Source organism: Blastomyces dermatitidis (genome assembly GCF_000003525.1).
Source record: "Blastomyces dermatitidis ER-3 genomic scaffold supercont1.6, whole genome shotgun sequence".
Classification (NCBI taxonomy): Eukaryota; Fungi; Ascomycota; class Eurotiomycetes; order Onygenales; family Ajellomycetaceae; genus Blastomyces; species Blastomyces dermatitidis.
The window spans coordinates 1,270,512-1,284,721 of record NW_025544779.1 but is presented as its reverse complement, the minus strand read 5'-3'; the positions used below and the strand labels follow the sequence as shown (position 1 = coordinate 1,284,721).

Genomic DNA, 14,210 nt, shown 5'->3' with positions numbered 1-14,210 from the left:
CAGGAGAGTAATCTGAGCAGTAATAACGTAGAACAATTAAATCATACAAATTAGAAGCCCTCACTCAATGCTTACATTTGTGCATAGGATTAATAAAGTTCAAGTACCAGCCAGGCAGGCTACCATCAGATATCGATTGATTCTGAGAGATGAGTAAAAAAGGTTAAAAGTAAAAGAAAGCAAATGCTCTAAGATCCACGCCAACTGGTGTGCAGGTAAATGTATAATATAATATATATTGATTTTTTCGGTCTTATATTCTAATCCAAAGTCACATCATTCCAGGCCTTTTTAACCGTACTGGCGAGTGTTCCAACAATAGGGGGAGAGGAACGCGGCCACCCCTTGTTCTACAGCCACTTGTACCAAAAATAAAGCTTCGCCCTGGTAGCCCATAGTCGCTATCTACTTTTCCAGAGCTGCCGGTGCTTTTTGCCCCAAAACAAGGAAAAGAGCGGAAGTGGATACGAGGAGTAATTCTATCCCGCCCATCCCAGAGCTTCCAGCTCTTTCCGCACCCCATCCTCAGTCCGGATTTTTTTCATCTGCGTATCCTCTAGCTTCTCCCCGCCCGCCACGCGCATCTTCAGCTCTTCAATAGCGCGGATCTTCTTCAGAAGCCCGCGGATCTTTTTATCTTGGATCGTACCACCACTAGGAGTCATTGGAGACGTGACAGTCACGTCTGGTGGTGCTGGTGCCGATGTGCTGTTGGGTGCTGGGGCACGAGTGTTAACACTAGGGCGATTATGGTTTCCAGGCCCCGTGGCAGGAACGCCGTTGGTGCGGTTTTGATGATCGCTGCGCTGTCTACGATGGGAGCTGCGGCTCCGGTCGCGGTTCTGGCGGTTAAAGCTGTTGGGATCGAGCGTCTGAGAAACAGTATTTCCTCGAGATCGACTGCGTGAGTGACCTCTTCGCTCCCGACGGTCAGCGCTGGGTCCAGTTGAGATACCTGAATCTGCGCCAGCATCGGCCGCCAGATTACCGGCCTTTTCCGCCATTTCCCTTGCCTTCTTTGCTTCGCGCTTTTTCTTGTTCTTCGCGGCGGCTTTTGAGAGTTTCTCATCCCCTTCAGCTCCAGGGGGGAGTGTTACCCCGCCTCCCGGAGCGGCGCCAGGTGGAAGATACTCCGCAACGGGCTCTGCGCCTGGAACGACGCGCCGTCTGGGCTTACCAAATCCATTTGGGCCATTGCCGCTGAGCGTAGATGATGATTCATCCCTGACAAATTTCTCCCCTCCTTCATCTTCTCGTCTAAATGCTAGCGGAGTGGTTTGTCCGCGGGCACCGGGCGGTCGATATGCCCCGGCTGGTTTCGAAGGCGCTTTCTTGGTAGCTAGATATGCTAGCGCAGAGGGGTGCGGAGTGGGCATTGGGTGGAGTGGGTTTTCCGGTGGGTGAACCGTCGCAGATTGGGGTCTCCAGCAGACTTGGTACAACTCAGTCAAATCCTCGTTGTACATTAGCCCTCCTCCGACATGCCAAATGCGTACTCCGTTATCGACTCGGAGTCTCGGACTCGTAGTGGCAGTCAAAATGAATTTGCCATCAGGACTCCACTCGCACACGCTGGCGTTGGATGCCTCGATCGTAGCTATTTTCGTATAATCCTTGTCCAGATCATAGATGTCCATTTGCCCAGCAAGATTGCCAAAACCGGCCACAACCACGAATCTTCCATTAGGGGAGAAAATTATGGTGTTTCGAGGCGCGAGGGCAAACGAGTGCGTTGCGACAGCGCGATTGTTGAAAATGGTGGTTTTGGCAGGCATATATCCATAAACAACACCGAATTCTTTCGAGTTCGGGGACCAGGTCACATCATGAATGGGTCCTTCCTTGTCTATATACTGCAAGTTAGCCAACAAGATATGTCAGTGTAAACAAAATGGGTTATGTTGTCTTACCAAGGTCGATTCTTGAATCGAACCCTCCATTAGCGCTCAGGAGATAGAGGGTAGTTTCTCCGTAGTAGCTTTTGCCGGTTTTGTCGACATCCGTTTGCGCAAGAACGATAAGTGTCGTGCCAGTGTTGTTCCACTTCAACTGAACTTTATCTCCCTTGAAAAAGTTCTTCTGTGAAACAGGAGAGTTGAATTGCGGCATATTGAAAATCCTCACGGATGCCGGCAGCCCCTAGACCATTGAAGATGGGGTTAGGCCAAGGCAACGGAAAAAAAAAAAAAAAAGCAGAAATGTATATCAACTCCGACTAACCTTTCGCTCTGGAATGAAAACCGCAATTGAGTTGTTTTTTCCCGGAGAGAGGGCAAAATCCACTACCCCTTCCACCCGCAGCTTATTCCACACCTTCCCTAAGTTTCCGCTTTCGTAGAATTGAACCTCGTTGGTGACGACTCTGGCGCAATACTTCTCATCAGGTGTATATTGAAGATTCCAACCAGTCTGGGATTTCTGCACGTAGCTTCCGATGAATGAATGCTCGTGTTTATTACCCTCATCGGAAAGGGCGTTTTCAACGACCCTCCAGACCTTCAAATTTTTGACGGCATCGCCGTTCTCGTCCTTCGAAGGTCGTTGCCAAGTAATAATATATGTGCCAAGGGGTGAAAAGCCCAATTCATAGACATTATCGGCCGGGAGGGTAGTAATGACGTGGCCAACAGAGGCATCGACAATTACAACACTGTTGCAGAAAGTTATTTTTAGTCAAAGAAGGAAAAGAAAAAAAGTCACACGTGGTGAGGAAGACTATGCACATACCCTTCTGGAGCCGCCCAGGCAAAATATCGACCGCATGGAGAGTAAGCGCAGCAGCGCAAGTTACCATCCGGCCTATACGAATAAACCAAATTAGCACCAGTTTAATTTTCATACCCGTAAGAGCCAGCCATTAAATACCTCGTAAACCCGGGTAAGGACTCATAGACTGGAGCTGCATCCACGATGGAAATACCCTTCTGCGTTCGATCTACGAGGATGTAAGTATCACTTTCTCAACATGCACTATGTACGCACAATGAGGGTGCACAACTCTAGGAGCTATAGGCTTCTTAAATAAAGCGGGCAAAATACTCACACGCATACTGATTTGGAGCTGCCATGGCTACTCAAAGCCACAGTTCAAAAGAGAGCTAGAGAGCTGAGATGAAGAGTGGAGAGCAGGGCCAATGAAAAGGCAAATGGCAATGTAAAAGGTCAAGATTTTGGACCTCTAAACTGCTATGCAGTATGCAGCGTTTTAATTGATCGTGTGGCAAGGACAACGAGTTTTCCCGATTCCGTAGTTTCGAAATTTGGTACGTCACCTTTCCGCTGTGTATCTTTGTGTATCTGATATACGCAGGGCGGTGGATGGAACACGGACAATATGCCAATATCCCCAAGCTAGTAGAACAGAAGAGATTTATCTGTATCTGGTCCTGTCACTTCCTTGCTCTTCGTTTTTCTTTTGCGTTTTCTTTATCCTTTGCTTCTACCGAGCTTGACAAGTAAATGCCAGCCAGTGCTTGAAACAAAATGATGTTGGTTGTGCGAACGCGGGAGATCAGCTAAGCTATCGTCTGTAGCTGGGCAGGGCTGTTGAGCAGCGGTTGAGCGATACGGAGACAGTAATCCCAAGGATCACCGGAGAAGGGCGGGCGGAGGGCGAGGGGGGAGAGGGGCGGGCGAGGTGGAAGAGAACAAGAACAAGAAAAGAAGAAGAAGAAGAAGAAAGGAAGAACAGTCGAAACCTCAATTTTTCTCGAGTTTTCGATGATGTGGGCTGAAGGCGGAGTAGGTAAGCAGATCGCAGGGCGCGCTAAGCCCTGTTGGGGAGGTATATGTGGCGGTGCAGTTGGTAGGGCGTGTGGCTGAGTGCGGCTGAGTGCGGCTCTGGATCCTGCAGACGGTTTTGAGCCTCCAGACTAAAAAGGAATATGAAGCGCTAATAAATATATTTCGATATAACAGATCCTACTTCTACTTCTACGCAATAGTTGTACGAAAAAGTATACAAACCACATCATTTGAATATATATAATATCAACCCACTAGGTCCAGGGCCTTGATTATCACACATCCAAGAAGGAGTTTAGAGTCAGCGGATTTCGTTTCACAGTCCACATTGTCCATTGTCATGCCTGACTAGCGGACTTGAGAAATGTCAAAACAGATGAGCTGAATCAAGATACAAAAGAAAACTCGTTGGAATTTGGGCTCTCTAGAAGGCAGCGAAATCCTTTGAGCTCACCAGAAATGTAGTTTAAGGTTGCTTTCTCTGCTGTTCCCATTGTTACCATAACGTGGCCCTCTTGCTTGGAGTGTCTCTCAATTCATAGGGCTAAACAAGTTTTACCTTGGATTGGCAAGGAAATATATCTATTATGTTAGGATCTAGAAATCCTAGTGCACTATTGCTAAGTTAATGAATGTGGTCGGCATGCAGTCTACGACGTCGTTGGGTTGAAGATTCTCTAATTGCCCGTGCAATATCAAAACGAACCACAGCAACCTTCCCTTCGATGTTACTGGACTTCAAAGTGAGAATATACAGCCTCCACAGCACAGGGAACCCTGAGCTGGTCTGATCACAGTTAAACCCATGCTCCTTCAGCCACTTCGCTGCAACTAGCAAGCTGAACTGTCAGCTTTATCTAACAGACTGCTCAAACCTTCATCATATCAATCACCCTTCTCTTCTTAATTACTGCTCATCAGATACACCAGCTTTACTTTCATCATCACAGGCAACATAACATCTACTGAATACACCGCTAGCCTCAAGGAGCTTCGATTTCCTCCCCATATCAAAATGGCAGAAGCCGCTCCTCCAAAGCGAGACGCTGACGTCCGTGTGCTGCCTCTACCTGAGCCGTCAATCGACCATTCTCCTCACCTATGGAAGTATGTTCCACACCTCTTCAACTCCCCTCAAGTGTTTGCCCTTTTTGTCCTTGTTACTAAGCGTCGCAAATATAGGTTCACCTCGACTGATCTCCTACAGATCTACGTCGGCTCGCAGAGTGGGGTGCAGCGTATTTTCAATGTCCACGAGGGACTGCTCAAGTCCCAATCTCTCTTCTTTCGCGGCATGCTGCGCAACAACTTTCCCGAAACTAGAGATCGTGTGATCAGACTTCCAGACGACGACGTCAGGACCTTCGCTGTGTTTCTTCAGTGGCTGTATACCGGGAAATCTCCGGTAGTAACATCGATCTTTCGCAGCCTGAAACTGAATTGCCCTGTAAGTATTCGAGAAAGTTTCTAGGTCGGAAGGGGTATATTTGTCTGTGCATTTTGGGATAAATAGGGCGATGATCAGTAACGGCTTCTCTGTTAGTGACGGACTTGCGCACGGAGCAGTTCAAACGCCACGAAGCACATCTGCTCGAACCCAAAAAGAAAGGAGCATCCAGCAGCGTGCGCCTACTATTCTCATCCTATATCTTCGCGGACAAAATCCAAGCCCCCTGGTTCAAAAACCACATCCACAACCAACTCATCGCTGGTGTAACTAGCGTTCCATGTCCTTTGCTCACCGTAGGTGATATTCGCTACGTCTACGCAAATACACAAGACGGCGAAGAAGAGGATAGCCTACTTCGACTCTGTTGCCTAGCAATATCATGTGGACCGAACCTGGATTCTCTCCTGGAGGATCCTGAGTTTTTGGAGCTCTGTTTTGAGGTTAAGTCGTTTGGGGTGCGGGTATTGAAACGTTGCAGGACGCGGATCACCGCACCAGCGGCAGCACCAAAGCCGAAGGGACGAAAGCGCGGCTAATTTAAGTTCTAGTCTTTCTTCTTTGCTTTGAACTTCTTTCTATTTTTCGTTTTTGTTATATGGTTACTTTCATCCTTGACGGCTAGATCATGCCACCTCCCGCTGGCTAGGCCTAGTTACAAGGGTGTGAAATGTGCTAGATTTCTTGAAATCTGAGCTATTTCCGGGATTTTTTCGCGAATTCACCGGGCGATGGAGGGGCTCGAACTGATTTGTTGTGGGCGGCCGTATAACGATAACAGGAAATTCAAAGCGCTTCGAAAAGTTGGGAGCATCTTCGATTCATAAACACAATGTGAAGTAACCTGGAGAAATAAAATAAACTTGGCATTTACTTCGTAACTATTAATAATCCAAATATGAGCATTGTACTGTAATTCACTAATATAGAACGAAATTGCTGCGCGCGTTCAGTTAAGAACAGATGACGTCGTCTGCGCCGCTAAAAAAGAAGTAAAAAAAGACCTTCGAATCTCATCTTCCCAACTCCACATCTTATTGTCCCCCTCGCCTCGTCCAGTCATAATAAACTCACGATTTGCCTCCGTCAGTTATTTGGCTCGAACCTTCTTCTCAAAGTGGGGGAGGAGGAATCTGTGGGACATCATATCCGCTGTCCGGCTTAGATCGCGCCTGGTCCAAGTTGCGCTTGAATCATAGTTTACTGAACGATTTTAAGAACTTCTTGCTGTATAAATAGTTAAACCTCTCCGGGACCTGTTTGTTGTTCACCGGCATATTCGCATATTTAGTTCATAACTACCTACTCGCAACCCCTGAAACGCCCAAGCCTTATATAGTCTGGAGCCTTTACTCGCCTCACGATTCAGCGAGCTGCGGATCTAATTCACATGGGACAGAGACTTTAACGCATATCCAACCTGGTCGTTTCGATTCTAGGCCTTAACTCTATACGACCCGGACTAAGGGAGCCTGAGCATCCAGAGTCAAAAAAAAGTAACAAAGAAGATTAGTTCTGTTTGAGAATCGAGCGAAAGGCGCATTTGTCGCGGAACGGGAATCGGTCGCACTCCGATTTCGCAGCAGCTAAGCTCCGTTTCCTCAACCCGTTTACATCATCAGTTCTACTTTTCTTTTTATCCCTTAATTGCGCTTTCGTTCTTGCGACTCGTTTCTCTTTCTCATTCTCAGAGGTCAAGAACGCTTTTACACATATCAAAAATGACGACACCTACGTTGATCGATCTTCCTCCGCCACCTTCTGACCCCGTAACACCGTCACCGTCAGACATGGGCCCGTAAGAAACACCCCCCCCCCCCCCCCTTCCAACCTAACATTGCACTTTATCTGGTTATTTCTATGAGATTAAAGGTCTTGCTGACAATTACATTCTTTAACCAGTGGCACACCCAATTCTGGCACAACATCACTCTCCGCGCTCTCAACCATAGCCATCAAGGATGGCCACCAAGGCAGCCGCTACCACACCCGCCATGGCCATCGGTCATCAAACGCTTCCGAAACGTCCACAACAACACTGGATGCAGAACGCGCAGATCGTATCTCACGCTTAGCAGGCCTGGAGCGCGTAGCCACGAGACCCAACGGAGCCGGGACGACCCCTTCAGCCAACACGCATGGGCTGCCAGGTGGATTCACCATTCAACAAACCCCAGGCTACTTCGACCATCTGCAACAACCTTACCTAAAAGAACGAAGCACAGTCGGCAGCGCCAGCGCCACGGGCTCCGTCGGCGGCCGCACAACCTGGGCCAGCGGCAGCGACAACCTGGACCAAGACAGACTAGGTGACGACGACGGTGTCTCCAGCTTAGGCGGACTCAGCGACGAAGGAAACTCCAGCCTTGTCGGTTTCGGTGAGGGCGCAAGCAGCACCGTGAGCGGACCCGTTTCAACCTCCGCAGCTCGAATTTCCGTCGCTTCCAGCAACCGCGGGGTCGGTGGGAGGAGTAGCCCTGCGCCTAACTATCGGCCACAAACAGGCAGCGGACATACCTCGTATACACAGTCAAGCCTTGGAGCAGCGGAGAATAGCCCTTTCAACTCATCAACCTCGCCGGCGGGATCTACTACCCCCGAGCCACAGCTAGTGGCCAACAACGACAACGCGGAGACGAATTTTGACGCGCGAATGGTCGACGGCATGACGTACGACGAGGACATTGTGGATACGACAGCTCGACCTCCGGGTCGTGTAGATCTCGATGGTAATGCTCGTTAAGTTCAGAAATGTCATTCGGGATAAAAAAAATATGAAAAAACTAAAGTTGAAAGAATGGAAGGAAAAGGCAAGCGACTCACGAACAAATGATGGAATGAAAGACGATGTACGAATGAGTAAAATTTTGGTTTTTATTCTTGTTTCAAGGGAATTTTATGTGTGTATTTTTTCATATGATTTCCAAATTGCTTTTAAAGCTATCAAATTTCGTTCTCGGACGAGGATATGGGGGTGGGAACAAGAAAGGGGAGCTGTTATTATTTTTTGACTCCGATTCTTTTGCTACTTTTGTTCTCAAGGTAGTGTCGTTTTTCTTCTTCGCATCCCTGATCATTTTTTTTCTGTCTCTTTTCCTTTCTTGTATTTTGTCTTTTCTTTCTCCAAGTCTTGCCTTTGTAACATTGGGCCTTGATATCTGATGGTTGCTACTGTAAAGTTACCCCTTGGATTGAAACAAAGCAGACATCCATGGACATATTTTGGTTTTGTTTTTAACTTTTGCTCGGCTTCTCAAATTTTGGTATCTTGTAGAGGATTGTTAACTACTGTGCAAAGAGATGGTCAGGAAAAATCTCTCCACATGCCTTAAAATGTGGGAAAAGGGGGGCTTCTATGCATTGTGGTGTCATCTATTTGCATGGAAAAATCCAACACATTCATTTATTTATCAATGTTCACTGCAATACCTAACTCAATTACAGAATTTCTTTTCTCTTCATTACATTTTCACTCCAGCCTGCTAATCCACAGTTAGGTCTAGGTAGGATACTGATAAACCGCTATTTTGAATTGGAAGAATTGCTCATATCCTTTGAACGATTTAAATTAAATAGATATACCGGGAATAAATTAAACCCTTCTGGAATATCCCAAATTCTAAGAAATAAAAGAATAAAAAAAAGTAATTGAATCATGCCCCTCAAAATTCAACAATCTACCCAGAGCAACGCATGGTCCATTGGAATGTCGGTACCAGGTGAGATAATACATTCTACTCATCCATCAGTACTTATTTGCACGGCAAAGCTTGCTCCCACTCGTCTCTTTCCAACATATAACTTGCCCCATAACCATACAATGGATCATTCGAAATAATTAACACACACCACCACCCGCCTCTAGGGAAGAGAGAACCTAGATAGCTCATACTATAACAAGGGCACTGCATTCCCAGATGATGAAAGGCAGACATTCAAGCTCCATGGCCTGCTGCCGTCCAATGTCCAAACGCTGGACGAACGCGGTAGAGAGAGCGTATGCGCATATATGCGAGCCGGCCGGATGACCTGGCGAACAACACGTTTATGGCGAGCATGAAAGGCGCGGAATGAGGTGTTGTTTTATAATGTCTGTCTGTCTGTCTATCTGTTCCTTTATACCAGGCCCGGATACAACTATACAAGAAGTCAGTACCCCAATCAGTACCCCAATATTCTTGCCGGGGGGGGTGGGGGAGGGGGAATAGAACAAAAATACCGCCTGCTGTATCTTTTCGAATCAGATGTGACTAATTCTAATTCAAATTCAAGTAGCTCATGCAAACACACCTCAAGGAGATGTTCAGCGTAATCTACACGCCAACAGAAGCTGAAGCAATTGAGATTTAGTCAAGAACCTTCAGACCGCCGGAGGGCTGTTTTCTGAATATCCGCGACCAGGATCGGATTGACGAGTGTCTTGCCAACCTTGCCAACTTCGGGGCCAGTGGGGAGGAGATAGATTGCATCGTCATCACCGACGGCGAAAGAGGCCTCATGGTCCGATATCATGATGCCTAAAAGCTTTCCGCGGCATCATCTTCCCCCCCCCCCCCCCCCCAACAGCTTTTTTCCTAACTCATGTGTTTGTCCGTAAAAGATTCTAGGAATAGGCGATCAAGGCGATCAAGGCGAACGGCGGGATCTTGAATTTTCCTGGACAAGATGGTCCTCACGGCGCTATGGGCGGGTATCCATCCCACGCGGCAGCTGCCTGTCGTGCTTGACTGTGGATCAAATGTAAAGTCAATGGCGTCCAATGCATATATCAATCATATCTCTGTGTTTGCGGCTCTTTGGCATTGTGGGAGCGCATTTTGGCTAATTGGGCCCTGCTAGAATGAGAAATTGGTGAACGATGAGTTGTATCTTGGTCTGCGACAGAAACGCGCTCTCAGGCAGGAATACGATGAACTTTGTGGATAAATTCGTCAAAGCCGCGCGGAAGAGGTATCTCCAAATGCATACATAGTTTACACTTGTGAGTCTGTTTGCTTAAGGGAAACCCAGTTTGGCAGAACCACCCCCCCCCCCCCCCTTTCTCCTCATCCCGAAATTCTGATTAAAGGAACTCTGTTGACATATATCACTCCATTCAGTGAAGATTTCGCGCTCCAAAATGCCAAACGGACAGGTATCGTCCACATATGACCTGTTTTAGCGACGATATTCAGGGGACTGGATGCGTGACGCTGGCTGCTCTCCTTGCCGCGCTGCAGGTTAGCAAAGTCAAATTGACTGATGTCCCGGTCGTTTGTTTCGGTGCCGGGCTAGTAGGTACGGACATCGCAGCGCAAATCAGGGACGCAACAGCTGCGGAATCGAAAAAGTCGAAGGATGAGGCATTGAAGTAGATTTGGTAGTTTCCGGGTTTTTTTTTTTTTTTTTTTTTTTTTTTTTTTTTTTTTTTTTTTTTTTTTTTTTTTTTCCCCCACAATCACCTATGGGCAAAAACAAATGCAAAAAAAAAAAGGCTGATCATATTCCAATCACAGGCGTATCGATAAAACAGGGCCTCCTCCTCACATCCCCAAGGCGATCAGCTAACACCGGCCCAGTCTACCTTCGCACGGGATGGCTAGGCCCCCGGAAGACGAAAGGCGGACTTGATTTGATCCCTATGCCGTCGTGAAGAGCGTCAAGCCGCATGTCCTAATTGGGACCTCGACGAAAGCTTCCGCCGTTCATCTGAACAGATTATCAGAGAGATGGCCAGGTATGTCGAGCGCACTGGATCGTCTTCCCTCTAAACAAGCCCACGCGTTTGACATAAAGGCGCAGCCGAGGGATGTCATGGGAATGAGTTGGAGCAGTGGTGGATTCGGGGGTGCAGATGCAGCGGGCGGAGAGTATATAGGCCGCTACTAAGCAGGCGGAGTTAACTAAGGGCTGCGATGACTAACAAAATTTCATGTTTAACCAGTGAGAAGGGATGATGGGATAAGGGGATGGGGCGGTCTGGGGACTCTCAAAAGTGTTAGGGTATGTTGGCGCTGGAATGTCTGGACAGCACATATTTCGTTGGCCCAGTTAGATAGAAGATGCAAGGGGAAGAAGAGGGTTTGATAATGTATATAAAGATTTTCAAGTTGCTTTACGCATTTCCATTTCCTCCCTGTCCAAGTTTGCCTCACTGGGGCGGAATAGGGGTTTAGTAGCAGAATGAAAACAAAAGGAACCGGACATACAAACACGGAACAGATGTATGTGTACGACATATGATATAGTTTATCACATTTCGTGCGCTAACGAAATTGAAGAAGGTAAGGTAGGTAGACTATACATCGATAAGAGAACAAATAGATGGGGAGAAACTTGTCCGAAAAGGAAAACATTATAACATATAACAAGTCCAGCCCTGCATCAATATGCCAAATGCAGCGATCAAAAGGCTTGAGAGGGAAAATCACAAAAATTTATTTCGGGGACAGGCATGGAAATCGGATAAAACATACATTTCAATGATACGGTCATTAAAAAAAAAACATCAAGCGCTCAAAAGGGCCACGCAATATGTATAGCCAGAGGGGGCGGCTCGGCTGCGTGCACCACCTACCTACCTCTTTTCAGGCTCTCTACTATCCCTTCTTCCTCCTTCATTCATAATATCCCTCCGTCCAAAAAAAAAAGGTTAACGTCACCCACTCGCTTTCCGCCCCTCATACCGACCCCGTAAATCATCCACTTCCTTCTGCAACCGCGACAAATCCGCAAGGATATCAACGGCATGTGACTGCGACGGCGACTGCGGCGGTATACCGGGAGCCCCAGACTTTGTGTCTTCCGCGTTCTTCATATCTATCCTCGCAGCTGACGAATCCGTGGCTCCCAGAAAAACAGGCCGCGACTCATCTAGACTAGCTCTACTTCCTCCCCCTCGTCTGGGTGGAGGCGGCCGTGGTGGGCCGTGCGATGCCCATTTGTTGGATATTGGTGACGCGGTCTCCACGCTGCGGAGGCTGGATTTGTCTGAGGCATCTTCTCGGGAATCGCTTCGCTGGTGCGATGATGTCTGCTGTCGTTCGTGGGGTAGCAATGGTGGTGTATCTGAAGAGGGGAAAGCTGATGATTCACGATCTTTTCGTCGGGACGGGGGAGGAGGCGGGGATTTTAATGGAGATGAGGTATGGATGGATGATGCTGTGGCTGAGTTCCTGATAGTGTTGGTAGGTGGCATGGAGTGTCTGGCGGAGTTATTTCTTGATAGTCTTGGATTGCTCGGTTTCATCTGGCTGCGACGTCTAGCTAAGGGTGGAGTAGGTGGGCGCTTCTGATGCGGTAGGGGAGATATGTTTTCTGAATCATGAGAAGTCTGCTCCGAGCTCACTAAAAGAGATGGCTTGTTGACGTCACCGCTTTCCTGCTCTGTGAACGATCGAGATGATAATGACGCGGGCGACGCAGAGCGATGATTTGGGGAAGTAAGAGAGGCCAATCCAACCAAAGGGGATGTCTGGCCAGTGCTGGGATTGATCAGTTTCCCGCGCCTTGTTTTCGGAGGCGGAGGTTTCGGCCTTTCCGCTGGTTTGGGCAAGGCGGCCGCCAGTTTCCGCCGCTCATCGTCCGCCTCCGAAGCCGACAGCTCATACGACGTCCGGGGTGTCTCTATCCGCGGCAGGTTTCGCGTCTCGAAAATAAGGTCCTTTGATGTAGATCCTGTATCTGCGTTCCTGCTGCTGTCGCTGATGGCTGGTCCCTGGGTGGGCTCAAAAGGCTGCCGCGGGGCGGAAACGGGCTCCTTTCCCGCTCCGCCTGTCTCTCCAGTCATAAGCATTCTCGTAAACGCGTCCACATCCATAGTCGCCCTCTTCCCCTTCATGGCTGAAGGTAGTGGAGTCGTTGAATCGCTCCGCGGTGTAGTTGGATCCTGTACATGTGGAAACACGGCCCGCTCCGCGCCGTACGGCTCTCTTGATCCACGCCGGCCACCTTCAAGCCCAAGTCCTATCACCCCATGCTTCCCTTCTGCAACATGTCGCCCCTGTCCAATATCCCCATAGTCTTCATCACCACTCCCGGAAGCATCCGGATTGAAGGGATCTCCCGCGGAGTCGTCCTCTGAGCCCGAGCTCTCCTCCACGGATGGAGGGGGCGGTGACCCACGGTGTGCACCGTGATGGAGGATCGACGCTCTATTACTGGATGGCGACGGATGATCGCCAGCACTGAGATGTAAGGAGGGCTGTATTGCGACGGGCGGAGAGGCGATGCGGACGGATTTCTGGCGGTGGGATGGCTGCGAAGGACCTAGTGGAGTAGCAAGCAGACATGATTCAAGTCAGCCAGCCCCCTGACAAAATGTTCTCCCCCCCCCCCCTACTTATCAAATACGGGAACCTTCTTCTCGTTGTTTTACGAAAGATGGATAAAAAATAATTTGAGGCTGCACACCTTCGCCACGGGTCCTTGCTGCTGCGGGATCAATCGCTGCGCTGTGGTTTAATAAGTGATTGGCGTGGGCTGATATGGATGATGCCTGTTGCGGGGCAGTCTGGTCGTCGATGCTAGTAGTAGTAGTAGGCTTCTTCTTATGGCGGAAAGGATTTGATCCAGACATCGTAGGAGGATCGGTACAGTCTAAGCATGAGAGCAAAAAGGTTGCCCGGCGAGATGGGGAGAGCAACAGAACTCGAGTGCTGATGTGGTTGGTGGGCAGATGCGCGGTGTTTTATTTAGTTGGTGAGGACAAGGGCGGGCGAGGAATTATTAGCCTGGACAGTGGTTTGCGGTTGGCTTAAATATATATAATAACGATGAGAGAAAGAACACCACCAACATATCTCTATTTAGCTATATATTGTTTTTATAGGTATAATAAACTACTACTCTGGATTCCGAGAGCAGAAAAAAAACTCGCCATAATTAAAATTAAAAAATAGCTGAACGAATGAATCGGCAATAATTGCGAAGCAGTGGCGGTAGTTGGTTAGCCTCAAAGCAACAACAAATATTTCTTACTCCCTGCTTCGAATGATTTCCCCCAATCCGCCCCTTTGCGAGGATAAAAAAAAAAAAAAAA

The 14,210-nt window shown here is 48.3% G+C and overlaps 5 protein-coding genes across 5 annotated transcripts; 3 read left to right on the top strand and 2 right to left on the bottom strand.

Annotated features, from left to right (window-relative positions):
- Positions 1-154: 154 nt before the first annotated feature.
- BDCG_05873 (eukaryotic translation initiation factor 2A) lies at positions 155-3,680 on the bottom strand. The gene is made up of 6 exons (XM_045421574.1): positions 3,044-3,680; positions 2,866-2,935; positions 2,728-2,799; positions 2,221-2,650; positions 1,911-2,139; positions 155-1,846 (listed from the first exon to the last, which is right to left on the bottom strand). Exons 1-6 carry the CDS (start codon positions 3,066-3,068, stop codon positions 480-482), a joined length of 2,193 nt encoding a protein of 730 aa, XP_045277429.1. The 5' UTR covers positions 3,069-3,680; the 3' UTR covers positions 155-479.
- Positions 3,681-4,759: 1,079 nt separating this feature from the next.
- BDCG_05872 (uncharacterized protein) lies at positions 4,760-5,730 on the top strand (the record flags this gene model as incomplete). Its single annotated transcript, XM_045421573.1, has 3 exons — positions 4,760-4,851; positions 4,927-5,191; positions 5,311-5,730. The coding sequence occupies 3 exons, from the start codon at positions 4,760-4,762 to the stop codon at positions 5,728-5,730; spliced, it is 777 nt and encodes a 258-aa protein (XP_045277428.1).
- Positions 5,731-6,110: 380 nt separating this feature from the next.
- BDCG_05871 (uncharacterized protein) lies at positions 6,111-8,788 on the top strand. The gene is made up of 2 exons (XM_045421572.1): positions 6,111-6,989; positions 7,094-8,788. Exons 1-2 carry the CDS (start codon positions 6,913-6,915, stop codon positions 7,932-7,934), a joined length of 918 nt encoding a protein of 305 aa, XP_045277427.1. The 5' UTR covers positions 6,111-6,912; the 3' UTR covers positions 7,935-8,788.
- Positions 8,789-10,049: 1,261 nt separating this feature from the next.
- BDCG_05870 (malate dehydrogenase (oxaloacetate-decarboxylating)) lies at positions 10,050-10,773 on the top strand (the record flags this gene model as incomplete). The annotated part of the gene is made up of 3 exons (XM_045421571.1): positions 10,050-10,141; positions 10,353-10,541; positions 10,704-10,773. The coding sequence occupies 3 exons, from the start codon at positions 10,050-10,052 to the stop codon at positions 10,771-10,773; spliced, it is 351 nt and encodes a 116-aa protein (XP_045277426.1).
- A 299-nt stretch (positions 10,774-11,072) lies between these two features.
- BDCG_05869 (uncharacterized protein) lies at positions 11,073-14,210 on the bottom strand. The gene is made up of 2 exons (XM_045421570.1): positions 13,583-14,210; positions 11,073-13,438 (listed from the first exon to the last, which is right to left on the bottom strand). Exons 1-2 carry the CDS (start codon positions 13,746-13,748, stop codon positions 11,829-11,831), a joined length of 1,776 nt encoding a protein of 591 aa, XP_045277425.1. The 5' UTR covers positions 13,749-14,210; the 3' UTR covers positions 11,073-11,828.

Bases quoted from the DNA above. Each gene is read 5' to 3' on its own strand.
- BDCG_05869 (XM_045421570.1), bottom strand. From the start codon at position 13,748: ATGTCTGGATCAAATCCTTTCCGCCATAAGAAGAAGCCTACTACTACT. The intron at 13,439-13,582 runs GTGTGCAGCCTC...CTACTCCACTAG, and splicing joins AGCAAGGACCCGTGGCGAAG to GTCCTTCGCAGCCATCCCAC.
- BDCG_05871 (XM_045421572.1), top strand. From the start codon at position 6,913: ATGACGACACCTACGTTGATCGATCTTCCTCCGCCACCTTCTGACCCC. The intron at 6,990-7,093 runs GTAAGAAACACC...TTCTTTAACCAG, and splicing joins TCACCGTCAGACATGGGCCC to TGGCACACCCAATTCTGGCA.
- BDCG_05873 (XM_045421574.1), bottom strand. From the start codon at position 3,068: ATGGCAGCTCCAAATCAGTATGCGT. The intron at 2,936-3,043 runs GTGAGTATTTTG...ACATCCTCGTAG, and splicing joins AGCTCCAAATCAGTATGCGT to ATCGAACGCAGAAGGGTATT. The intron at 2,800-2,865 runs GTATTTAATGGC...TTATTCGTATAG, and splicing joins TCCTTACCCGGGTTTACGAG to GCCGGATGGTAACTTGCGCT.